Source organism: Pseudorasbora parva, chromosome 23 (assembly GCF_024679245.1).
Source record: "Pseudorasbora parva isolate DD20220531a chromosome 23, ASM2467924v1, whole genome shotgun sequence".
In the NCBI taxonomy this organism is placed as follows: domain Eukaryota; kingdom Metazoa; phylum Chordata; class Actinopteri; order Cypriniformes; family Gobionidae; genus Pseudorasbora; species Pseudorasbora parva.
In genome coordinates, this window is record NC_090194.1 from 11,989,682 (window position 1) to 12,015,587 (window position 25,906).

The 25,906-nt window shown below is 42.9% G+C and overlaps 2 protein-coding genes across 3 annotated transcripts; both read right to left on the reverse strand.

Annotated features, from left to right (window-relative positions):
* Positions 1-1,497: 1,497 nt before the first annotated feature.
* On the reverse strand, positions 1,498-7,978 carry LOC137062060 (pneumococcal serine-rich repeat protein-like). The gene is made up of 7 exons (XM_067432829.1): positions 7,866-7,978; positions 7,714-7,766; positions 6,117-7,628; positions 4,071-5,834; positions 2,505-2,624; positions 1,983-2,102; positions 1,498-1,862 (listed from the first exon to the last, which is right to left on the reverse strand). Exons 1-7 carry the CDS (start codon positions 7,973-7,975, stop codon positions 1,570-1,572), a joined length of 3,972 nt encoding a protein of 1,323 aa, XP_067288930.1. The 5' UTR covers positions 7,976-7,978; the 3' UTR covers positions 1,498-1,569.
* A 5,724-nt stretch (positions 7,979-13,702) lies between these two features.
* On the reverse strand, positions 13,703-18,455 carry LOC137062057 (pneumococcal serine-rich repeat protein-like). Of its 2 annotated transcripts, XM_067432827.1 has the most exons (4): positions 18,349-18,455; positions 18,197-18,249; positions 15,796-18,111; positions 13,703-15,675 (listed from the first exon to the last, which is right to left on the reverse strand). In XM_067432827.1, the coding sequence occupies exons 1-4, from the start codon at positions 18,366-18,368 to the stop codon at positions 13,775-13,777; spliced, it is 4,290 nt and encodes a 1,429-aa protein (XP_067288928.1). In that variant the 5' UTR covers positions 18,369-18,455; the 3' UTR covers positions 13,703-13,774. The 2 variants fall into 2 exon arrangements, with proteins under 2 accessions (XP_067288928.1, XP_067288927.1); XM_067432826.1 differs by having other exon boundaries at positions 13,703-18,111.
* Between the last annotated feature and the right edge of the window lie 7,451 nt (positions 18,456-25,906).

The window sequence follows — 25,906 nt, forward strand, 5'->3', positions numbered from 1 at the left end:
ATCATCCAGGAACTTCTCACCTATCCTTTTACAGATAATGAGGTCTTGGATATACTACTCCTTTGACATCGTTTTCACCTACTAGTAGGCATAGTTGAATGCACTATTAGTAGACACATGTCAAAATCTCATGAGAATTAGTACATCGTCCTGGTAATTCTCACCTACATTTTTATGAATAGTGAGGATTCAGACATAGTTATTTCATATTATTATAAGTCAGTATGTTATTCCCAGATAACAACCACCAAACTGAATAACACACCGATCATCCGGGTACTACAAGCTATCTTGACCGGTACTACTTATATGCGTAACGTGTCACTCTGCTGTTGTTGACTGTCAGCATCTTGTGACTAAAACACTTAACAATTACAATGTTACAATGGAAGAAGACTGCAAGGTGTTCACCCAAAAATTAAAATTAGCCCACGATTTACTCAACCTTAAGTCATCCTAGGTGTATATGACATTCTTCTTTCAGACAAATAAAATCAGAGTTATATTTAAAAAGTCTTGGCTAATCCAAGCTTTTTAATGGCAGCAGTTGTAGAAATTTTTGAAGTCCATAAAAACTGCATCTGTCCGTCAAATAACGTGCTCCACACAGCTCTGGGGGTTAATAAAGGCCTTCTGATGCAAATCGATAAGTTTGTGTAAGAAAAATATACATACTTCAAACTTTATAAATTCATGTTTCAGCCAATTGCCTTTCATGTTCAATTTATGGGAAAAGTGTTGAAAGTGCCTCTGGTCATCAGATATAGCACAAGCATCTTGAATTAGAAGGCACTTTCAACACTTTTTCCCACAGAAGGCAATCAGCCAGAGCTTTGAGTGTTGAATATGGATTTTTCTTACACAGTTTGATTCAGAAGCCCCCAGAGCTGTGTGAAGCACATTTGATGGACAGATGCAGTTTTTATGGACTTCAAAAACAAAGCTACAACTAACTGCTATTATAGTGCTTGGATTAGCCAGAACTTTAAATACAACTCAGATTGTATTCAGCGGAAAGATTGTCATTTACACCTAGGATGACTTGAGGGCGAGTAAATCATGGGCTAATTCTTGAGTGAACCATACCTTTTAGCATTGAGTTTAACATATGGTGAAGAAGTCAAATAATTCAGCAATAGGCTTAAAGCAGTTCGGAACTGCTCTTCCTTGCAGAAGCTTTGCCTAAAAGCTAATAAAATAAACTCCAGACAATATTTCATGTTTAATTTAAGACAAGGTGCTGTGTGGCAAGTGGGAAGATGTACACCCAGCTGGTTGTGATTACAGAATAGTCATGGATTTCACTTGAGTACCTCACGGTTCAAATTGAAGCAGATAGTGGTCACCAATATTTTAACACAAAAATCAGTTATAGCAATTGCAGATAGTCTCTTTAGTTCCCTTACAATACATTTCAGAGAAACTTTAGTTAACTGGCATTTTCTGTTTACTGTGGTAAACCAAAGATAGAGGGAAAAAAGGCACAAGAAAAAAAGACTGCTTTAAAACATTTATTAGACTTCAATCTGGAAGAAATCACCAAGCATTGTGACAGGTTTCTAGAGTCACTTAGCCCTTGACATAGTAGCGGCTTGAGGAAAAGCTGCGAGAGGGTTTAGAAGCAAGGGTATTCTGGTTAAACAGTAAGCCGGAGCTACTCAGGACCTCAGAAACACTGGATGCTCCTTGTGAAACAGCTACACCTGATGTTTGAGTACGTTCTGACGATGGCCATCTTTGAGACTTCTGGTTTTGGGCCACAGCATAAGTTTGAAATTCTTGGCTGGCAAAATCTTGAGGTGAGGATAGTGATTCACTTGGGTGGGAGGATGGAGACCCAGAGGCAAATTGACTTGTGGTACCTTGAGGCTGGATTGATCCCCCTGACTGGGTGCCATAGCTAGAGCTAAACTGCTTCCGTGAACTCTGGACTGTAGCAGACAATGAGGATGGAGACCCAGGGGCAAGAGAACTTGTGGTACCTTGAGACTGGAGTGATCCCCCTGACTGGGTGCCATAGCTAGAGGTAAACTGCTTCCGTGAACTCTGGACTGTAGCAGACAACGAGGATGGAGACCCAGGGGCAAGAGAACTTGTGGTACCTTGAGGCTGGATTGATCCACCATAGACTGCACTGCCCTGCAGGTTTAGTAGTTTAGAGGACCCTGACTGGGTGCCATAGCTAGTGGTAAACTGCTTCCGGGAACTCTGGACTGTAGCAGACAATGAGGATGGTGACCCAGTGGAAAACAGACTTGTGGTACCTTGAGGCTGGAGTGATCCCCCTGACTGGGTGCCATAGCTAGAGGTAAACTGCTTCCGTGAACTCTGGACTGTAGCAGACAATGAGGATGGAGACCCAGGGGCAAGAGAACTTGTGGTACCTTGAGACTGGAGTGATCCCCCTGACTGGGTGCCATAGCTAGACGTAAACTGCTTCCGTGAACTCTGGACTGTAGCAGACAATGAGGATGGAGACCCAGGGGCAAGAGAACTTGTGGTACCTTGAGGCTGAAGTGATCCCCCTGACTGGGTGCCATAGCTAGAGGTAAAGTGCTTCCGTGAACTCTGGACTGTAGCAGACAACGAGGATGGAGACCCAGGGGCAAGAGAACTTGTGGTACCTTGAGGCTGGATTGATCCACCATAGACTGCACTGCCCTGCAGGTTTAGTAGTTTAGAGGACCCTGACTGGGTGCCATAGCTAGTGGTAAACTGCTTCCGGGAACTCTGGACTGTAGCAGACAATGAGGATGGTGACCCAGTGGAAAACAGACTTGTGGTACCTTGAGGCTGGAGTGATCCCCCTGACTGGGTGCCATAGCTAGAGGTAAACTGCTTCCGTGAACTCTGGACTGTAGCAGACAATGAGGATGGAGACCCAGGGGCAAGAGAACTTGTGGTACCTTGAGGCTGGAGTGATCCCCCTGACTGGGTGCCATAGCTAGAGGTAAACTGCTTCCGTGAACTCTGGACTGTTGCAGACAATGAGGATGGTGACCCAGGGGCAAGAGAACTTGTGGTACCTTGAGACTGGAGTGATCCCCCTGACTGGGTGCCATAGCTAGAGGTAAACTGCTTCCGTGAACTCTGGACTGTAGCAGACAATGAGGATGGAGACCCAGGGGCAAGAGAACTTGTGGTAGCTTGAGGCTGGAGTGATCCCCCTGACTGGGTGCCATAGCTAGAGGTAAACTGCTTCCTTGAACTCTGGAATGTATCAGACAATGAGGATGGTGACCCAGGGGCAAGAGAACTTGTGGTACCTTGAGGCTGGAGTGATCCCCCAGACTGGGTGCCATAGCTAGAGGTAAACTGCTTCCGTGAACTCTGGACTGTAGCAGACAACGAGGATGGAGACCCAGGGGCAAGAGAACTTGTGGTACCTTGAGGCTGGAGTGATACCCCTGACTGGGTGCCATAGCTAGAGGTAAACTGCTTCCGTGAACTCTGGACTGTTGCAGACAATGAGGATGGTGACCCAGGGTTAAGAGAACTTGTGGTACCTTGAGGCTGGAGTGATCCCCCTGACTGGGTGCCATAGCTAGAGGTAAACTGCTTCCGTGAACTCTGGACTGTAGCAGACAATGAGGATGGAGACCCAGGGGCAAGAGAACTTGTGGTGCCTTGAGGCTGGATTGATCCACCATAGACTGCACTGCCCTGCAGGTTTAGTAGTTTAGAGGACCCTGACTGGGTGCCATAGCTAGAGGTAAACTGCTTCCGTGAACTCTGGACTGTAGCAGACAATGAGGATGGAGACCCAGGGGCAAGAGAACTTGTGGTACCTTGAGGCTGGATTGATCCACCATAGACTGCACTGCCCTGCAGGTTTAGTAGTTTAGAGGACCCTGACTGGGTGCCATAGCTAGAGGTAAACTGCTTCCGTGAACTCTGGACTGTAGCAGACAATGAGGATGGAGACCCAGTGGACAACAGACTTATGGTTCCTTGAGGCTTGAGTGATCCCCATGACTGGGTGCCATAGCTAGAAGTAAACTGCTTCCTTGAACTCTGGACTGTAGCAGACAACGAGGATGGAGACCCAGGGGCAAGAGAACTTGTGGTACCTTGAGGCTGGAGTGATCCCCCAGACTGGGTGCCATAGCTAGAAGTAAACTGCTTCCGTGAACTCTGGACTGTAGCAGACAATGAGGATGGTGACCCAGTGGAAAACAGACTTGTGGTACCTTGAGGCTGGAGTGATCCCCCTGACTGGGTGCCATAGCTAGAGGTAAACTGCTTCCGTGAACTCTGGACTGTAGCAGACAATGAGGATGGAGACCCAGGGGCAAGAGAACTTGTGGTACCTTGAGGCTGGAGTGATCCCCCAGACTGGGTGCCATAGCTAGAAGTAAACTGCTTCCGTGAACTCTGGACTGTAGCAGACAACGAGGATGGAGACCCAGGGGCAAGAGAACTTGTGGTACCTTGAGACTGGATTGATCCACCATAGACTGCACTGCCCTGCAGGTTTAGTAGTTTAGAGGACCCTGACTGGGTGCCATAGCTAGTGGTAAACTGCTTCCGGGAACTCTGGACTGTACTAGACAATGAGGATGGTGACCCAGTGGAAAACAGACTTGTGGTACCTTGAGGCTGGAGTGATCCCCCAGACTGGGTGCCATAGCTAGAGGTAAACTGCTTCCGTGAACTCTGGACTGTAGCAGACAATGAGGATGGAGACCCAGGGGCAAGAGAACTTGTGGTACCTTGAGACTGGATTGATCCACCATAGACTGCACTGCCCTGCAGGTTTAGTAGTTTAGAGGACCCTGACTGGGTGCCATAGCTAGTGGTAAACTGCTTCCGGGAACTCTGGACTGTAGCAGACAATGAGGATGGTGACCCAGTGGAAAACAGACTTGTGGTACCTTGAGGCTGGAGTGATGCCCCTGACTGGGTGCCATAGCTAGAGGTAAACTGCTTCCGTGAACTCTGGACTGTAGCAGACAAAGAGGATGGAGACCCAGGGGCAAACAGACTTGTGGTACCTTGAGGCTTGAGTGATCCCCATGACTGGGTGCCATAGCTAGAAGTAAACTGCTTCCTTGAACTCTGGACTGTAGCAGACAACGAGGATGGAGACCCAGGGGCAAGAGAACTTGTGGTACCTTGAGGCTGGAGTGATCCCCCAGACTGGGTGCCATAGCTAGAAGTAAACTGCTTCCGTGAACTCTGGACTGTAGCAGACAACGAGGATGGAGACCCAGGGGCAAGAGAACTTGTGGTACCTTGAGGCTGGAGTGATCCCCCTGACTGGGTGCCATAACTAGAGGTAAACTGCTTCCGTGAACTCTGGACTGTAGCAGACAATGAGGATGGTGACCCAGTGGAAAACAGACTTGTGGTACCTTGAGGCTGGAGTGATCCCCCTGACTGGGTGCCATAGCTAGAGGTAAACTGCTTCCGTGAACTCTGGACTGTAGCAGACAATGAGGATGGAGACCCAGGGGCAAGAGAACTTGTGGTACCTTGAGGCTGGAGTGATGCCCCTGACTGGGTGCCATAGCTATTGGTAAACTGCTTCCGGGAACTCTGGACTGTAGCAGACAATGAGGATGGAGACCCAGGGGCAAGAGAACTTGTGGTACCTTGAGGCTGGAGTGAGCTCCCTGACTGCATGCCATAGCTAGAGGTAAACTGCTTCCGTGAACTCTGGACTGTAGCAGACAATGAGGATGGAGACCCAGGGGCAAGAGAACTTGTGGTACCTTGAGGCTGGAGTGATCCCCCAGACTGGGTGCCATAGCTAGAGGTAAACTGCTTCCGTGAACTCTGGACTGTAGCAGACAACGAGGATGGAGACCCAGGGGCAAGAGAACTTGTGGTACCTTGAGATTGGATTGATCCACCATAGACTGCACTGCCCTGCAGGTTTAGTAGTTTAGAGGACCCTGACTGGGTGCCATAGCTAGTGGTAAACTGCTTCCGTGAACTCTGGACTGTAGCAGACAATGAGGATGGTGACCCAGTGGAAAACAGACTTGTGGTACCTTGAGGCTGGAGTGATGCCCCTGACTGGGTGCCATAGCTAGAGGTAAACTGCTTCCGTGAACTCTGGACTGTAGCAGACAATGAGGATGGTGACCCAGTGGAAAACAGACTTGTGGTACCTTGAGGCTGGAGTGATCCCCCTGACTGGGTGCCATAACTAGAGGTAAACTGCTTCCGTGAACTCTGGACTGTAGCAGACAATGAGGATGGTGACCCAGTGGAAAACAGACTTGTGGTACCTTGAGGCTGGAGTGATGCCCCTGACTGGGTGCCATAGCTAGAGGTAAACTGCTTCCGTGAACTCTGGACTGTAGCAGACAAAGAGGATGGAGACCCAGGGGCAAACAGACTTGTGGTACCTTGAGGCTTGAGTGATCCCCATGACTGGGTGCCATAGCTAGAGGTAAACTGCTTTTGTGAACTCTGGACTGTAGCCAACTGATTGGCAGCACCTTGGGGTGAGGATAGTAATACACTTGAATAGGAGGATGGAGACCCAGGGGAAGACTGACTTGTGGTACCTTGAGGCTGGACAGAACCACTGGAAGTGCCGTTCCCTTCTTGAGAGGCAAAACCAGTAGAGGCTCCAAACAAAGCACCAGGGCTACTTGTTGGCTGGCTAGAAGAACTTCCAGACAACTCAGGCCCAGAGCTGCCCTGAGAAGTGGAAGCAGAGCCCAGAGTCTGGGTAGACAAAAAGCCGAGAGAGAGACTGCCCTGAGGGTCTAGAGTTGAAGTGGGACCATTTGACTGTGAATCTTGACTATTAGTAAATGGGCTAGAAACCTCCAAGGGTGAGGGCAAAAGCTGGTTTGAGATTTGGGATTGGGGTGACAAAACTTGAATGGAAGTGCCAGAAGCTCCCAACAAACTGACAGAACTACCCTGAGAGCTAGAGTCATACAGACTGGGGGTACTCTGATCACTGGTAGACTGACTAGAAACAGAAGAACTGAGCTTGTTGTAGGAGTCTTGGGAATAGGGACTCGAGGCGCCTTGAGACAGAGACAAACTACTGTAACTGCTTTGACCCTGAGAGAAGGGGGATTGATCAGAGCCTTCTGAAAGTGGTCCAGAGTTACCTTGAGAAATTGAATTGGCACCTGCAGCAGATGAACTGCTGTTAGAGATACTCTCCTGAAGGAACACAGACGAAGTGGCTTGAGTACCAGAAGCTTCCTGGGAGCTGGACATGGACAAACCAGGGGAGCTCAGATTACTAGTGGACAAGTCAGCAGTGCCAAGTCCAACAGGGTAACTAGTACTTTCTCCAGGTCCAGGTAAAGAGACACTGGCAGTATCTGTAATGGTTGATCCAGAGGAGCCCTGGAGTGATGTCAAACTGCCTGCTTGCTGTTCATTTAAGGGTTGAGGCAAGGAAGCTAAACCGGAGCTGCTTGGAGCGGTTTGAGCAGGGGGTGTTGATTCAGGCCAGCTGGAAACATGACCTTTAACAAACTGGAATAAGTTCAACCTTTTCAGGGGTCTGTTAGCAAATAAGCTAGAGCCCACTTCTTTAGGCAAATTCCCAGACACAGGGACCTCTGACACAGAAGACTGGACTGCACGAGGTGAGAACATATTGCCAGAAGGTTGACCCCAAGGGTGGTGAGCATTTGAGAAAGCTCCATCTGTGAATTGGACAAAATACAAGATTTTGTAGACAAACCTCACAGATTTAATCCTTGACAAAACAAGAACTAACCCCAACCTTACCTCTAAAACCATAAGCATTACTCAAAAGCAGGAAGTTTATCAACAAGGGTAACCTACAAGCATTAAAAAAAGAGAAAGAGATATAAATATATAAAAATAAAAACAATATTTGTAATATAATTTACAAACATAGTTTGAATGAATAAACCCACCCTTTACACCCTTGATCCATGGTAAACAAACCAAAAAAACTTGTGAGTAACAGCAAAACTCCAACAGTCACCGTTTCACACCACCATAGAGAGGTTACAAAACCAAGCATATACGTAGCTGAAGAGGAGTATATTTTATAGGCCTTCATCAGTCCAATTAGAGCAAACTAATTAAATGAAACATTGTTCACCTGGGAAACTAACCGGCTGTTAAAAGATGATTGAGGATTGTTTTTGAAGGCTCTGATACCCTCTGCTGTTTAAACATTGTTATGCAGAAAATGTATTCAGACTTTCACTGTGTAATGTCACCTTCTAACCTTCTAAGAGAAGCTTTCCTCATAAACCTTACACAAAATGTGTCTGATCATTTCAGGATGACCTTTATGAATTGTTTTGTTTAATTGTAAAAATGTAATGCAGACTTTGCAAAGAGACAATTCATGATATGGGGCAGATAAGCTTTAGGATTGGGCACATGCAGCAGAACAAAGATCAATTTGTGCTAAATTGGATAGAGTCTAAAATCAATCCTGTACCTTTTCTTATTGTTCGGCTAAGCAAGTAACATGATCATGGATAAAAAAAATTTGTAAAATTTTAAATTATGTTGTTCTGACAAATGAAACTTGTGTTGGGGAGGATTTAATGTCTAAGGCTCATGTGAACATTCTACAAAGCAAATATTGGAAGACATCCAGACATCTCAACTGTCAAAGACCACATAGCACGAACATTCTCCTGGAGACGTTGAGAAATCATAGAAGGACTGTCTGTGGAGGATGTAGTCCTTTAAGCCGGGCATACACTGTGCGATTTTCGTCCGATTTCGAGCCGAATTCTGACTCGTGCGACTCTTTTTTGGGTCGGGCCGATTTTCAGGTTTATCGTGCGTCGTTTGTCAGAAATTCTGCTCGCCCCTCGTGAGGTTATCGCACAGTTGAAGCAAAGCCACGAACTGATTGCCCTATTTCCCCTCACTGCGCCTGCGCCAAAGCAGAAGTTCAACCATTTAATTTTTAAAAGCATTAAGGAAGAAAACGAAAAGAGGGAGATCTTTAATTATCTAGGTAGCTATCAAATAGCAGAAATTAAGTAAACTGTTGTGCCTCCAGTTTGTGTTGTATATATCCAGTGCATCTTATTCATTTAGCTAGTTGATCATTAATTTAGCCTACTTGTTTTACTTTCACATTTTATTTTTATTTTTTTAATATTAATTAATATTTAGCCTAGGCCTACTTAATCTTATGACGGAAAGTGGGAACCGTTGTCCATCTTGACACAATGTCATGTTGCAATGTGTTCTTTTTCTTCATGAACGCGAGTCAGATGATATCACGCAGTTTAAACGCAGTCTCAAACCCAGTCAATTATTCACTACAGAAAGTGAAAGTAAAATCTGACAAGCTTTCGGTACATATTCTCAGACAACGAGAGATAAATGTAATTCAACATACTGATAACGTAGCCTATTTCTTTCTTATTTATTTTCTTAACATTTCTATTTTGGTCCATATTGTGAGAAAAAAATAGAAGAGAAGTAGGCCCATTTTGTGTTAAACAAGTTGTTTTTAGATAAATCTGCTCTTACTTTTCATTGAGACAGACATTATTATTGCAGTGTTCTGACATTATAATCATATAATTATAGACCTATAATTCCTTGTTTAATCGGGCTAAATGTTTTTAAATAGTGAGGATTAATCTATCTATTATTTTATTATGCAGTGTGTCGATTATGCATTATTGTTGGGGGGAGGGGGCAAATTAATGTAATATCAATTTAATAATAAAAGTAGGCCTACTCTAATAATAATAATAATTTTATACATCAATTCTAAATCCTCTTGATATCAATAGCTGATGCATTTACCTCTCTATAATACACCATGGTCTATCGTCGCCACAGGGATTTTATTGCGCATTTTTCACCCGTACAGTGTGAGCAGTCAAGACGCGCTCGACGGTCGGACCGCACAGTGAGAGCACATCAATCGTGAGCTTTGGCTTTACATCGCATGCGATCTACTCGTACAGTGTGAGTAGGTAACCTTGCTGAAAACGCATAGAAATCGCACAGTGTATGCCCAGCTTTAGTATACATACTTAAGAATGCCTGATGGAGTGAGTATTGAAAACACCTGAATTTTACAGGGAAGCAAAGAAACATTGAAGACAGACAAATTTCGATTGCTATCATTTATGAAACCTAAGATCATTTTAAGAAATAATATTGCTTTCAGTAGCCGCGTTTCCATTACAGATTTGCCAAAAACTTTTGCAATATTTCTTAAATGTCGATAAAAAACTATTGCGAAATGACAGCGCTTCCATAGCCGCAGTTATGCGACTAAAACGTATTGTCCTCTCGCGATAGGTCATTCTAAAATGATGGTACTTGGTAGGTTTGTATATCATCCACCGCACTATCCATTATTTTTATTGGAAGGAGACATGTGTGTTATCCAAGTATTAATGGCAAGAAAAGCCCCTTAGGTTACTTAAGTGGCACAGATATGAGGTGTGTTTGTGTGTGTGTGTCAGATCTGCTTCAAGGTCTTCATGATAATGTGGCATTTCTGTGTTTAGAATCCAGTATTCCTGTAATTCTATTGTCTTTTATGAGTTTAATAAAGAACTCTGTCTCGTCTTCTCTCCAATCTGTAAAGAATAATCAACTTTTACGCACGCCAGGTTGAGAAAAAAAAAACGAATTTCCTTTTTCGAATTGCCTGAAAAACCACCTCATGAGAGCATAAAAACTTTTTTGCAATATATGGGAGTTTTTGCAAAATTGCAGCGTTTCCATTCCAAAGGATGGGTAATTTAGAACAGAGCCATTCAGCCAAATGTGAATGTATTCAAAAAACACACAATAAAAGATGAACTAAAAGTGTGTCTATTGTAGTGGTGTATAGGATCACACAACTCACGGTTCAGATCACATCATGGATCACAAGTCACGGATCAGATCATTTTTCGGATCAGAAAAAAGGGGGAGGAGACTATTTTTATTTGCTTTCCATTTACTGAATGAAAAATGTTGGTATTAGCATAACCTATAAGATTATGGATTTAACAAATATAAAATAAATAACCAGCGTAATAAAATAACATTTTACTCAAACCTGTGATGTGAAAATGGGCCTGAGCATAGATAAAAAAAAATTTAAATAAAAGATTAGGATGTCAACATTCTCAGGGGAGAGAGTAGACCTCTCACGCCTGTTTAACACATTCATTATTTTATTTAAAATTCAAAAGTTGGTATGGCTTGTCATCATTGCAATTCTCTTTGTAGGCCTATACACATTTAAAAAAAAAATAGATATCATGTTTAAACAATACATTTAAACAATGTTTAATTTAATTCACTACTTTATATTTATATAGCCTAGTATAGACTTAGACAATAGACAAAAACAGCCAACTCATTTTATTTCTTTCATTTAAAAAAAAATCTTTTTTAAATAAATCCTGCAGGTCATAAAGAACTTTGTTTTTCCACCTCCAAGAAAGGAATGCTCTCCAATATTTTACTTGTTTACCTAAATCTAAATGCAATTTTCCTTGCTTTACCCAAGGCACACTTTACATTATATGGCACAATTACTAGAGTTTTGCATCAAAACATGTTTGTTTTAATGCAGGCAGTGCACTGTTACTTTAATTCAGCACGTTCAGCACGTTCAGCATAGACTCGGTGCAGAAACGATCGCGGCACTTCGCACTGACAGACCAAAACTGCGTGCAGTGTGAAATCTGTAATCTGTTAACATGGGTACACGTTGTGGAAAAAAACGCACCGCAAACAAACTATGCTGTGTGTGAAACGGGCATCAGCAGGTGTCGCGATAGCCATGCTCGATGTATTGCCACTTTTATACGGCCTTCTCATGCTGCCACAGTAACGTTACCTACATAGTGTTTCAGTTTTGTCCACCACCCTTCTTCCGTCAACATTATATTTCACGGGTAAGCCAAAATGCTCTCATGCGATGTGAATGATGCGGGAAGCTTTTCAAGTTCTTCTGCTCATCCGCTAGCCTTTGTTGTTGACTGATTATGCCTTCACATGAACACATGCTGCGTGTAGTTTCATTGAAACTCGGCATCGAGTTTAAAGGAACAAAATTACTTAAAAAGTAATATCGGCAAATGAAACTGTCTTTTACTCTGCGATCGCTAACCAATTCAGATTAATCCGCAAGTTAAAAAAGAAAGAAAGAAAAAAGAGCGCAATAAATCCGCAAGTCACGTGCGTGGCGAACCGTGGGTCGTAATACGTTCGGATCAAGGATCAACTGCGATCCTTTGCACCTTGGATAAAAGCAGTACATCATCCAGGAACTTCTCACCTATCCTTTTACAGATAATGAGGTCTTGGAAATACTACTCCTTTGACATCGTTTTCACCTACTAGTAGGCATAGTTGAATGCACTATTAGTAGACACATGTCAAAATCTCATGAGAATTAGTACATCGTCCTGGTAATTCTCACCTACATTTTTATGAATAGTGAGGATTCAGACATAGTTATTTCATATTATTATAAGTCAGTATGTTATTCCCAGATAACAACCACCAAACTGAATAACACACCGATCATCCGGGTACTACAAGCTATCTTGACCGGTACTACTTATATGCGTAACGTGTCACTCTGCTGTTGTTGACCGTCACCATCTTGTGACTAAAACACTTAACAATTACAATGTTACAATGGAAGAAGACTGCAAGGTGTTCACCCAAAAATTAAAATTAGCCCACGATTTACTCACCCTTAAGTCATCCTAGGTGTATATGACATTCTTCTTTCAGACAAATAAAATCAGAGTTATATTTAAAAAGTCTTGGCTAATCCAAGCTTTTTAATGGCAGCAGTTGTAGAAATTTTTGAAGTCCATAAAAACTGCATCTGTCCGTCAAATAACGTGCTCCACACAGCTCTGGGGGTTAATAAAGGCCTTCTGATGCAAATCGATAAGTTTGTGTAAGAAAAATATACATACTTCAAACTTTATAAATTCATGTTTCAGCCAATTGCCTTTCATGTTCAATTTATGGGAAAAGTGTTGAAAGTGCCTCTGGTCATCAGATATTGCACAAGCATCTTGAATTAGAAGGCACTTTCAACACTTTTTCCCACAGAAGGCAATCAGCCAGAGCTTTGAGTGTTGAATATGGATTTTTCTTACACAGTTTGATTCAGAAGCCCCCAGAGCTGTGTGAAGCACATTTGATGGACAGCTGCTTTTTATGGACTTCAAAAACAAAGCTACAACTAACTGCTATTATAGTGCTTGGATTAGCCAGAACTTTAAATACAACTCAGATTGTATTCAGCGGAAAGATTGTCATTTACACCTAGGATGACTTGAGGGCGAGTAAATCATGGGCTAATTCTTGAGTGAACCATACCTTTTAGCATTGAGTTTAACATATGGTGAAGAAGTCAAATAATTCAGCAATAGGCTTAAAGCAGTTCGGAACTGCTCTTCCTTGCAGGAGCTTTGCCTAAAAGCTAATAAAATAAACTCCAGACAATATTTCATGTTTAATTTAAGACAAGGTGCTGTGTGGCAAGTGGGAAGATGTACACCCAGCTGGTTGTGATTACAGAATAGTCATGGATTTCACTTGAGTACCTCACGGTTCAAATTGAAGCAGATAGTGGTCACCAATATTTTAACACAAAAATCAGTTATAGCAATTGCAGATAGTCTCTTTAGTTCCCTTACAATACATTTCAGAGAAACTTTAGTTAACTGGCATTTTCTGTTTACTGTGGTAAACCAAAGATAGAGGGAAAAAAAGGCACAAGAAAAAAAGACTGCTTTAAAACATTTATTAGACTTCAATCTGGAAGAAATCACCAAGCATTGTGACAGGTTTCTAGAGTCACTTAGCCCTTGACATAGTAGCGGCTTGAGGAAAAGCTGCGAGAGGGTTTAGAAGCAAGGGTATTCTGGTTAAACAGTAAGCCGGAGCTACTCAGGAGCTCAGAAACACTGGATGCTCCTTGTGAAACAGCTACACCTGATGTTTGAGTACGTTCTGACGATGGCCATCTTTGAGACTTCTGGTTTTGGGCCACAACATAAGTTTGAAATTCTTGGCTGGCAAAATCTTGAGGTGAGGATAGTGATTCACTTGGGTGGGAGGATGGAGACCCAGAGGCAAATTGACTTGTGGTACCTTGAGGCTGGATTGATCCCCCTGACTGGGTGCCATAGCTAGAGGTAAACTGCTTCCGTGAACTCTGGACTGTAGCAGACAACAAGGATGGAGACCCAGGAGCAAGAGAACTTGTGGTACCTTGAGACTGGAGTGATCCCCCTGACTGGGTGCCATAGCTAGAGGTAAACTGCTTCCGTGAACTCTGGACTGTAGCAGACAACGAGGATGGAGACCCAGGGGCAAGAGAACTTGTGGTACCTTGAGGCTGAAGTGATCCCCCAGACTGGGTGCCATAGCTAGAGGTAAACTGCTTCCGTGAACTCTGGACTGTAGCAGACAACGAGGATGGAGACCCAGGGGCAAGAGAACTTGTGGTACCTTGAGGCTGGATTGATCCACCATAGACTGCACTGCCCTGCAGGTTTAGTAGTTTAGAGGACCCTGACTGGGTGCCATAGCTAGTGGTAAACTGCTTCCGGGAACTCTGGACTGTAGCAGACAATGAGGATGGTGACCCAGTGGAAAACAGACTTGTGGTACCTTGAGGCTGGAGTGATCCCCCTGACTGGGTGCCATAGCTAGAGGTAAACTGCTTCCGTGAACTCTGGACTGTAGCAGACAATGAGGATGGAGACCCAGGGGCAAGAGAACTTGTGGTACCTTGAGGCTGGAGTGATACCCCTGACTGGGTGCCATAGCTAGAGGTAAACTGCTTCCGTGAACTCTGGACTGTTGCAGACAATGAGGATGGTGACCCAGGGTTAAGAGAACTTGTGGGACCTTGAGGCTGGAGTGATCCCCCTGACTGGGTGCCATAGCTAGAGGTAAACTGCTTCCGTGAACTCTGGACTGTAGCAGACAATGAGGATGGTGACCCAGTGGAAAACAGACTTGTGGTACCTTGAGGCTGGAGTGATCCCCCTGATTGGGTGCCATAGTTAGAGGTAAACTGCTTCCGTGAACTCTGGACTGTAGCAGACAATGAGGATGGAGACCCAGGGGCAAGAGAACTTGTGGTACCTTGAGGCTGGATTGATCCACCATAGACTGCACTGCCCTGCAGGTTTAGTAGTTTAGAGGACCCTGACTGGGTGCCATAGCTAGAGGTAAACTGCTTCCGTGAACTCTGGACTGTAGCAGACAATGAGGATGGAGACCCAGGGGCAAGAGAACTTGTGGTACCTTGAGGCTGGATTGATCCACCATAGACTGCACTGCCCTGCAGGTTTAGTAGTTTAGAGGACCCTGACTGGGTGCCATAGCTAGAGGTAAACTGCTTCCGTGAACTCTGGACTGTAGCAGACAATGAGGATGGAGACCCAGGGGCAAGAGAACTTGTGGTACCTTGAGGCTGGATTGATCCACCATAGACTGCACTGCCCTGCAGGTTTAGTAGTTTAGAGGACCCTGACTGGGTGCCATAGCTAGAGGTAAACTGCTTCCGTGAACTCTGGACTGTAGCAGACAATGAGGATGGAGACCCAGTGGACAACAGACTTATGGTTCCTTGAGGCTTGAGTGATCCCCATGACTGGGTGCCATAGCTAGAAGTAAACTGCTTCCTTGAACTCTGGACTGTAGCAGACAACGAGGATGGAGACCCAGGGGCAAGAGAACTTGTGGTACCTTGAGGCTGGAGTGATCCCCCAGACTGGGTGCCATAGCTAGAAGTAAACTGCTTCCGTGAACTCTGGACTGTAGCAGACAACGAGGATGGAGACCCAGGGGCAAGAGAACTTGTGGTACCTTGAGGCTGGAGTGATCCCCCTGACTGGGTGCCATAACTAGAGGTAAACTGCTTCCGTGAACTCTGGACTGTAGCAGACAATGAGGATGGTGACCCAGTGGAAAACAGACTTGTGGTACCTTGAGGCTGGAGTGATCCCCCTGACTGGGTGCCATAGCTAGAGGTAAACTGCTTCCGTGAACTCTGGACTGTAGCAGACAATGAGGATGGAGACCCAGGGGCAAGAGAACTTGTGGTACCTTGAGGCTGGAGTGATGCCCCTGACTGGGTGCCATAGCTAGTGGTAAACTGCTTCCGGGAACTCTGGACTGTAGCAGACAATGAGGATGGAGACCCAGGGGCAAGAGAACTTGTGGTACCTTGAGGCTGGAGTGAGCTCCCTGACTGCATGCCATAGCTAGAGGTAAACTGCTTCCGTGAACTCTGGACTGTAGCAGACAATGAGGATGGAGACCCAGGGGCAAGAGAACTTGTGGTACCTTGAGGCTGGAGTGATCCCCCAGACTGGGTGCCATAGCTAGAAGTAAACTGCTTCCGTGAACTCTGGACTGTAGCAGACAACGAGGATGGAGACCCAGGGGCAAGAGAACTTGTGGTACCTTGAGACTGGATTGATCCACCATAGACTGCACTGCCCTGCAGGTTTAGTAGTTTAGAGGACCCTGACTGGGTGCCATAGCTAGAGGTAAACTGCTTCCGTGAACTCTGGACTGTAGCAGACAATGAGGTTGGAGACCCAGGGGCAAGAGAACTTGTGGTACCTTGAGACTGGATTGATCCACCATAGACTGCACTGCCCTGCAGGTTTAGTAGTTTAGAGGACCCTGACTGGGTGCCATAGCTAGTGGTAAACTGCTTCCGGGAACTCTGGACTGTAGCAGACAATGAGGATGGTGACCCAGTGGAAAACAGACTTGTGGTACCTTGAGGCTGGAGTGATGTCCCTGACTGGGTGCCATAGCTAGAGGTAAACTGCTTCCGTGAACTCTGGACTGTAGCAGACAAAGAGGATGGAGACCCAGGGGCAAACAGACTTGTGGTACCTTGAGGCTTGAGTGATCCCCATGACTGGGTGCCATAGCTAGAGGTAAACTGCTTTTGTGAACTCTGGACTGTAGCCAACTGATTGGCAGCACCTTGGGGTGAGGATAGTAATACACTTGAATAGGAGGATGGAGACCCAGGGGAAGACTGACTTGTGGTACCTTGAGGCTGGACAGAACCACTGGAAGTGCCGTTCCCTTCTTGAGAGGCAAAACCAGTAGAGGCTCCAAACAAAGCACCAGGGCTACTTGTTGGCTGGCTAGAAGAACTTCCAGACAACTCAGGCCCAGAGCTGCCCTGAGAAGTGGAAGCAGAGCCCAGAGTCTGGGTAGACAAAAAGCCGAGAGAGAGACTGCCCTGAGGGTCTAGAGTTGAAGTGGGACCATTTGACTGTGAATCTTGACTATTAGTAAATGGGCTAGAAACCTCCAAGGGTGAGGGCAAAAGCTGGTTTGAGATTTGGGATTGGGGTGACAAAACTTGAATGGAAGTGCCAGAAGCTCCCAACAAACTGACAGAACTACCCTGAGAGCTAGAGTCATACAGACTGGGGGTACTCTGATCACTGGTAGACTGACTAGAAACAGAAGAACTGAGCTTGTTGTAGGAGTCTTGGGAATAGGGACTCGAGGCGCCTTGAGACAGAGACAAACTACTGTAACTGCTTTGACCCTGAGAGAAGGGGGATTGATCAGAGCCTTCTGAAAGTGGTCCAGAGTTACCTTGAGAAATTGAATTGGCACCTGCAGCAGATGAACTGCTGTTAGAGATACTCTCCTGAAGGAACACAGACGAAGTGGCTTGAGTACCAGAAGCTTCCTGGGAGCTGGACATGGACAAACCAGGGGAGCTCAGATTACTAGTGGACAAGTCAGCAGTGCCAAGTCCAACAGGGTAACTAGTACTTTCTCCAGGTCCAGGTAAAGAGACACTGGCAGTATCTGTAATGGTTGATCCAGAGGAGCCCTGGAGTGATGTCAAACTGCCTGCTTGCTGTTCATTTAAGGGTTGAGGCAAGGAAGCTAAACCGGAGCTGCTTGGAGCGGTTTGAGCAGGGGGTGTTGATTCAGGCCAGCTGGAAACATGACCTTTAACAAACTGGAATAAGTTCAACCTTTTCAGGGGTCTGTTAGCAAATAAGCTAGAGCCCACTTCTTTAGGCAAATTCCCAGACACAGGGACCTCTGACACAGAAGACTGGACTGCACGAGGTGAGAACATATTGCCAGAAGGTTGACCCCAAGGGTGGTGAGCATTTGAGAAAGCTCCATCTGTGAATTGGACAAAATACAAGATTTTGTAGACAAACCTCACAGATTTAATCCTTGACAAAACAAGAACTAACCCCAACCTTACCTCTAAAACCATAAGCATTACTCAAAAGCAGGAAGTTTATCAACAAGGGTAACCTACAAGCATTAAAAAAAGAGAAAGAGATATAAATATATAAAAATAAAAACAATATTTGTTATATAATTTACAAACATAGTTTGAATGAATAAACCCACCCTTTACACCCTTGATCCATGGTAAACAATCAAAAAAAACTTGTGAGTAACAGCAAAACTCCAACAGTCACCGTTTCACACCACCATAGAGAGGTTACAAAACCAAGCATATACGTAGCTGAAGAGGAGTATATTTTATAGGCCTTCATCAGTCCAATTAGAGCAAACTAATTAAATGAAACATTGTTCACCTGGGAAACTAACCGGCTGTTAAAAGATAATTGAGGATTGTTTTTGAAGGCTCTGATACCCTCTGCTGTTTAAACATTGTTATGCAGAAAATGCATTCAGACTTTCACTGTGTAATGTCACCTTCTAACCTTCTAAGAGAAGCTTTCCTCATAAACCTTACACAAAATGTGTCTGATCATTTCAGGATGACCTTTATGAATTGTTTTGTTTAATTGTAAAAATGTAATGCAGACTTTGCAAAGAGACAATTCATGATATGGGGCAGATAAGCTTTAGGATTGGGCACATGCAGCAGAACAAAGATCAATTTGTGCTAAATTGGATAGAGTCTAAAATCAATCCTGTACCTTTTCTTATTGTTCGGCTAAGCAAGTAACATGATCATGGATAAGAAAAAATTGTAAAATTTTAAATTATGTTGTTCTGACAAATGAAACTTGTGTTGGGGAGGATTTAATGTCTAAGGCTCATGTGAACATTCTACAAAGCAAATATTGGAAGACATCCAGACATCTCAACTGTCAAAGACCACATAGCACGAACATTCTCCTGGAGACGTTGAGAAATCATAGAAGGACTGTCTGTGGAGGATGTAGTCCTTTAAGCCGGGCATACACTGTGCGATTTTCGTCCGATTTCGAGCCGAATTCTGACTCGTGCGACTCTTTTTTGGGTCGGGCCGATTTTCAGGTTTATCGTGCGTCGTTTGTCGCGAGGTGTTCGTGCAGTGTACAGGGGGAAACGAGAGGCGACAAACCTCTCACGATCGGGAATCGGACAGTCGGATGAATTTCTGGCGTGTCAGAAATTCTGCTCGCCCCTCGTGAGGTTATCGCACAGTTGAAGCAAAGCCACGAACTGATTGCCCTATTTCCCCTCACTGCGCCTGCGCCAAAGCAGAAGTTCAACCATTTAATTTTTAAAAGCATTAAGGAAGAAAACGAAAAGAGGGAGATCTTTAATTATCTAGGTAGCTATCAAATAGCAGAAATTAAGTAAACTGTTGTGCCTCCAGTTTGTGTTGTATATATCCAGTGCATCTTATTCATTTAGCTAGTTGATCATTAATTTAGCCTACTTGTTTTACTTTCACATTTTATTTGTATTTTTTTAATATGAATTAATATTTAGCCTAGGCCTACTTAATCTTATGACGGAAAGTGGGAACCGTTGTCCATCTTGACACAATGTCATGTTGCAATGTGTTCTTTTTCTTCATGAACGCGAGTCAGTGGATATCACGCAGTTTAAACGCAGTCTCAAACCCAGTCAATTATTCACGACAGAAAGTGAAAGTAAAATCTGACAAGCTTTCGGTACATATTCTCAGACAACGAGAGATAAATGTAATTCAACATACTGATAACGTAGCCTATTTCTTTCTTATTTATTTTCTTAACATTTCTATTTTGGTCCATATTGTGAGAAAAAAATAGAAGAGAAGTAGGCCCATTTTGTGTTAAACAAGTTGTTTTTAGATAAATCTGCTCTTACTTTTCATTGAGACAGACATTATTATTGCAGTGTTCTGACATTATAATCATATAATTATAGACCTATAATTCCTTGTTTAATCGGGCTAAATGTTTTTAAATAGTGAGGAGTAATCTATCTATTATTTTATTATGCAGTGTGTCGATTATGCATTATTGTTGGGGGGAGGGGGCAAACTAATGTAATATCAATTTAATAATAAAAGTAGGCCTACTCTAATAATAATAATAATTTTATACATCAATTCTAAATCCTCTTGATATCAATAGCTGATGCATTTACCTCTCTATAATACACCATGGTCTATCGTCGCCACAGGGATTTTATTGCGCATTTTTCACCCGTACAGTGTGAGCAGTCAAGACGCGCTCGACGGTCGGACCGCACAGTGAGAGCACATCAATCGTGAGCTTTGGCTTTACATCGCATGCGATCTACTCGTACAGTGTGAGTAGGTAACCTTGCTGAAAACGCATAGAAATCGCACAGTGTATGCCCAGCTTTAGTATACATACTTAAGAATGCCTGATGGAGTGAGTATTGAAAACACCTGAATTTTACAGGGAAGCAAAGAAACATTGAAGACAGACAAATTTCGTTTGCTATCATTTATGAAACCTAAGATCATTTTAAGAAATAATATTGCTTTCAGTAGCCGCGTTTCCATTACAGATTTGCCAAAAACTTTTGCGATATTTCTTAAATGTCGATAAAAAACTATTGCGAAATGACAGCGATTCCATAGCCGCAGTTATGCGACTAAAACGTATTGTCCTCTCGCGATAGGTCATTCTAAAATGATGGTACTTGGTAGGTTTGTATATCATCCACCGCACTATCCATTATTTTTATTGGAAGGAGACATGTGTGTTATCCAAGTATTAATGGCAAGAAAAGCCCCTTAGGTTACTTAAGTGGCACAGATATGAGGTGTGTTTGTGTGTGTGTGTCAGATCTGCTTCAAGGTCTTCATGATAATGTGGCATTTCTGTGTTTAGAATCCAGTATTCCTGTAATTCTATTGTCTTTTATGAGTTTAATAAAGAACTCTGTCTCGTCTTCTCTCCAATCTGTAAAGAATAATCAACTTTTACGCACGCCAGGTTGAGAAAAAAAAAACGTTTCCATTGCAGTTTTGCGAAAATTTCCTTTTTCGAATTGCCTGAAAAACCACCTCATGAGAGCATAAAAACTTTTTTGCAATATATGGGAGTTTTTGCAAAATTGCAGCGTTTCCATTGGGCATATTTTCAATTCGCAATTTCAATTTGCGCAATTTTAAGGGTAATGGAAACGCGACTAGTGATGCACTGAATGTTAATCATGCCTTCACATTCTACATTTTTTTATGAGATTGACCGAATCCATCCTTCACCAAGCAGCTTCTGGATTTCTTCACCAATCCCGGTGACAGGATGCATGTATGCGATCTAATAATGGAATCATAACACACTACTTAAAACAAAAATTAAGATTACCCCAGAAAGAATTGCATTGCTAGCCCACCTCATTACTTACGCACAATATTAATGACACATTGCTGACAAATTCTTAAAGGGGTAGTTCACCCAAAAATGAAAATTACCTCTGTCAAGTAAGGTCAAAAACCCGGCGTGATCATAGATAAATATTTACATAGATGCCTCATTCGACTGATCGACTGAGTCGACTGATCGACAGATTCGACTGAGTGTTTATATATAAATACTCACCTAAAGAATTATAAGGAACACCATACTAATACTGTGTTTGACTCCCTTTCACCTTCAGAACAGCCTTGATTCTACATGGGATTGATTAAACAAGGTACTGAAAGCATTCTTTAGAAATGTTGGCCCATATTGATAGGATAGCAATTTGCAGTTGATGGAGATTTGTGGGATGCACATCCAAGGCACGAAGCTCCCATTCCACCACATCCCAAAGATGCTCTATTGGGTTGAAATCTGGTGACTGTGGGGGCCATTTTAGTACAGTGAACTCATTGTCATGTTTAAGAAGCCAATTTGAAAAGATTCAAGCTTTGTGACATGGTGCACTATCCTGTTAGAAGTAGCCATCAGAGGATAAAGGGATGGACATGATCAAAAACACTGCTAAGGCAGGCCATGGCATTTAAACAATGCCCAATTGGCACTAAGGGGCCTAAAGTGAAAATATCCCCCACACCATTACACCACTACCACCAGTCTGCACAGTGCAAATTGTAGCCTTTTTTTCCTATTTGTAGTGGAGATGAGCGGTACCTGGTAAGGTTTTCTGCTCTTGTAGCCCATCCGCCTCAAGGTTGTGCGTTTTGTGGCTTCACAAATGCTTTGCTGCATAACTCGGTTGTAACGAGTGGTTATTTAACTCATAGTTGCTCTTCTATCAGCTTGAATCAGTCGGCCCATTCTCCTCTGATCTCTAGCATCAACAAGGCATTTTCGCCCACAGGACTGCCACGTACTGGATGTTTTTCCCTGTTCACACCATTCTTTGTAAACCCTAGAAATGGTTGTGCGTGAAAATCCCAGTAACTGAGCAGATTGTGAAATACTTAGACTGGCCCGTCTGGCACCAACAACCATGCCACACTCAAAATAGCTTAAATCACCTCTCTTTCAAGCCGTTTACATAGTTTGAAATTAATCTGACATTCAGTTTGTAGTTCAGGAGATTGTCTTTACCAGGACCACACATCTAAATGCATTGAAGCAACTGTGATGTGATTGGTTGATTAGATAATTGCATCGATGAAAAATTGAACAGGTGCTATATTACCTTGCTAATAAATAGCGTTTTCACTATTATTTCGATATTGATATCCACTGCAGAGTTGATGGTTATGGCCCCTTCAAATCAACATTGGACTCTGTTTGGTCCGTTGAGATTTGGTCCAAATTTAGCCCAAGTATGCGCATACGTCTGTTTCAGACCACAATAAATCCATAAATCAAACATCTGCGTTATTTCAGGCAGGCCATGCAGTCAAGCTCCACTATCAGCTGATTGGAAAATTTCCAACCCCGCCCATATTAGCTGATCCAATTCCCATGCACTTAATTGGCAACTCTCAAACAGGATGTTGTACTTAAGTGTTACTTTAGTTCAGTCTGTCTGCTTGCTGCTTCCACTGCATGCTGCTTTGCAACCCACCTCCTCCTTAACTGTGTTTAATTTAATCAGTGTCAATTGTGTCATTGAGGCATTGAGGCATGTTCTGTTCTAAATAGAGGATTTAAGATGCCTTCCTAGCTTGGAAATTTGGGAGGTTGTCCCCAGAAGTTGCTGTTCCCTGTCTTGGCTTTTCATGGAGCTCTTGAAAAGGATGGGTAATTTAGAACAGAGCCATTCAGCCAAATGTGAATGTATTCAAAAAACACACAATAAAAGATGAACTAAAAGTGTGTCTATTGTAGTGGTGTATAGGATCACACAACTCACGGTTCAGATCACATCATGGATCACAAGTCACGGATCAGATCATTTTTCGGATCAGAAAAAAGGGGGAGGAGACTATTTTTATTTGCTTTCCATTTACTGAATGAAAAATGTTGGTATTAGCATAACCTATAAGATTATGGATTTAACAAATATAAAATAAATAACCAGCGTAATAAAATAACATTTTACTCAAACCTGTGATGTGAAAATGGGCCTGAGCATAGATAAAAAAAAATTTAAATAAAAGATTAGGATGTCAACATTCTCAGGGGAGAGAGTAGACCTCTCACGCCTGTTTAACACATTCATTATTTTATTTAAAATTCAAAAGTTGGTATGGCTTGTCATCATTGCAATTCTCTTTGTAGGCCTATACACATTTAAAAAAAAAATAGATATCATGTTTAAACAATACATTTAAACAATGTTTAATTTAATTCACTACTTTATATTTATATAGCCTAGTATAGACTTAGACAATAGACAAAAACAGCCAACTCATTTTATTTCTTTCATTTAAAAAAAAATCTTTTTTAAATAAATCCTGCAGGTCATAAAGAACTTTGTTTTTCCACCTCCAAGAAAGGAATGCTCTCCAATATTTTACTTGTTTACCTAAATCTAAATGCAATTTTCCTTGCTTTACCCAAGGCACACTTTACATTATATGGCACAATTACTAGAGTTTTGCATCAAAACATGTTTGTTTTAATGCAGGCAGTGCACTGTTACTTTAATTCAGCACGTTCAGCACGTTCAGCATAGACTCGGTGCAGAAACGATCGCGGCACTTCGCACTGACAGACCAAAACTGCGTGCAGTGTGAAATCTGTAATCTGTTAACATGGGTACACGTTGTGGAAAAAAACGCACCGCAAACAAACTATGCTGTGTGTGAAACGGGCATCAGCAGGTGTCGCGATAGCCATGCTCGATGTATTACCACTTTTATACGGCCTTCTCATGCTGCCACAGTAACGTTACCTACATAGTGTTTCAGTTTTGTCCACCACCCTTCTTCCGTCAACATTATATTTCACGGGTAAGCCAAAATGCTCTCATGCGATGTGAATGATGCGGGAAGCTTTTCAAGTTCTTCTGCTCATCCGCTAGCCTTTGTTGTTGACTGATTATGCCTTCACATGAACACATGCTGCGTGTAGTTTCATTGAAACTCGGCATCGAGTTTAAAGGAACAAAATTACTTAAAAAGTAATATCGGCAAATGAAACTGTCTTTTACTCTGCGATCGCTAAACAATTCAGATTAATCCGCAAGTTAAAAAAGAAAGAAAGAAAAAAGAGCGCAATAAATCCGCAAGTCACGTGCGTGGCGAACCGTGGGTCGTAATACGTTCGGATCAAGGATCAACTGCGATCCTTTGCACCTTGGATAAAAGCAGTACATCATCCAGGAACTTCTCACCTATCCTTTTACAGATAATGAGGTCTTGGAAATACTACTCCTTTGACATCGTTTTCACCTACTAGTAGGCATAGTTGAATGCACTATTAGTAGACACATGTCAAAATCTCATGAGAATTAGTACATCGTCCTGGTAATTCTCACCTACATTTTTATGAATAGTGAGGATTCAGACATAGTTATTTCATATTATTATAAGTCAGTATGTTATTCCCAGATAACAACCACCAAACTGAATAACACACCGATCATCCGGGTACTACAAGCTATCTTGACCGGTACTACTTATATGCGTAACGTGTCACTCTGCTGTTGTTGACCGTCACCATCTTGTGACTAAAACACTTAACAATTACAATGTTACAATGGAAGAAGACTGCAAGGTGTTCACCCAAAAATTAAAATTAGCCCACGATTTACTCACCCTTAAGTCATCCTAGGTGTATATGACATTCTTCTTTCAGACAAATAAAATCAGAGTTATATTTAAAAAGTCTTGGCTAATCCAAGCTTTTTAATGGCAGCAGTTGTAGAAATTTTTGAAGTCCATAAAAACTGCATCTGTCCGTCAAATAACGTGCTCCACACAGCTCTGGGGGTTAATAAAGGCCTTCTGATGCAAATCGATAAGTTTGTGTAAGAAAAATATACATACTTCAAACTTTATAAATTCATGTTTCAGCCAATTGCCTTTCATGTTCAATTTGTGGGAAAAGTGTTGAAAGTGCCTCTGGTCATCAGATATAGCACAAGCATCTTGAATTAGAAGGCACTTTCAACACTTTTTCCCACAGAAGGCAATCAGCCAGAGCTTTGAGTGTTGAATATGGATTTTTCTTACACAGTTTGATTCAGAAGCCCCCAGAGCTGTGTGAAGCACATTTGATGGACAGCTGCTTTTTATGGACTTCAAAAACAAAGCTACAACTAACTGCTATTATAGTGCTTGGATTAGCCAGAACTTTAAATACAACTCAGATTGTATTCAGCGGTAAGATTGTCATTTACACCTAGGATGACT

Coding starts and splice junctions, on each gene's coding strand:
- LOC137062060 (XM_067432829.1), bottom strand. CDS start 7,975: ATGCTTGGTTTTGTAACCTCTCTATGGTGGTGTGAAACGGTGACTGTT. Junction 7,629..7,713: donor TAATGCTTATGGTTTTAGAG/GTAAGGTTGGGG, acceptor TCCAATTCACAG/ATGGAGCTTTCTCAAATGCT. Junction 2,625..4,070: donor GGGATCACTCCAGCCTCAAG/GTACCACAAGTT, acceptor TCCAGCCTCAAG/GTACCACAAGTTCTCTTGCC.
- LOC137062057 (XM_067432826.1), bottom strand. CDS start 18,368: ATGGATCAAGGGTGTAAAGG. Junction 18,250..18,348: donor ATGGATCAAGGGTGTAAAGG/GTGGGTTTATTC, acceptor TAATGCTTGTAG/GTTACCCTTGTTGATAAACT. Junction 18,112..18,196: donor TAATGCTTATGGTTTTAGAG/GTAAGGTTGGGG, acceptor TCCAATTCACAG/ATGGAGCTTTCTCAAATGCT.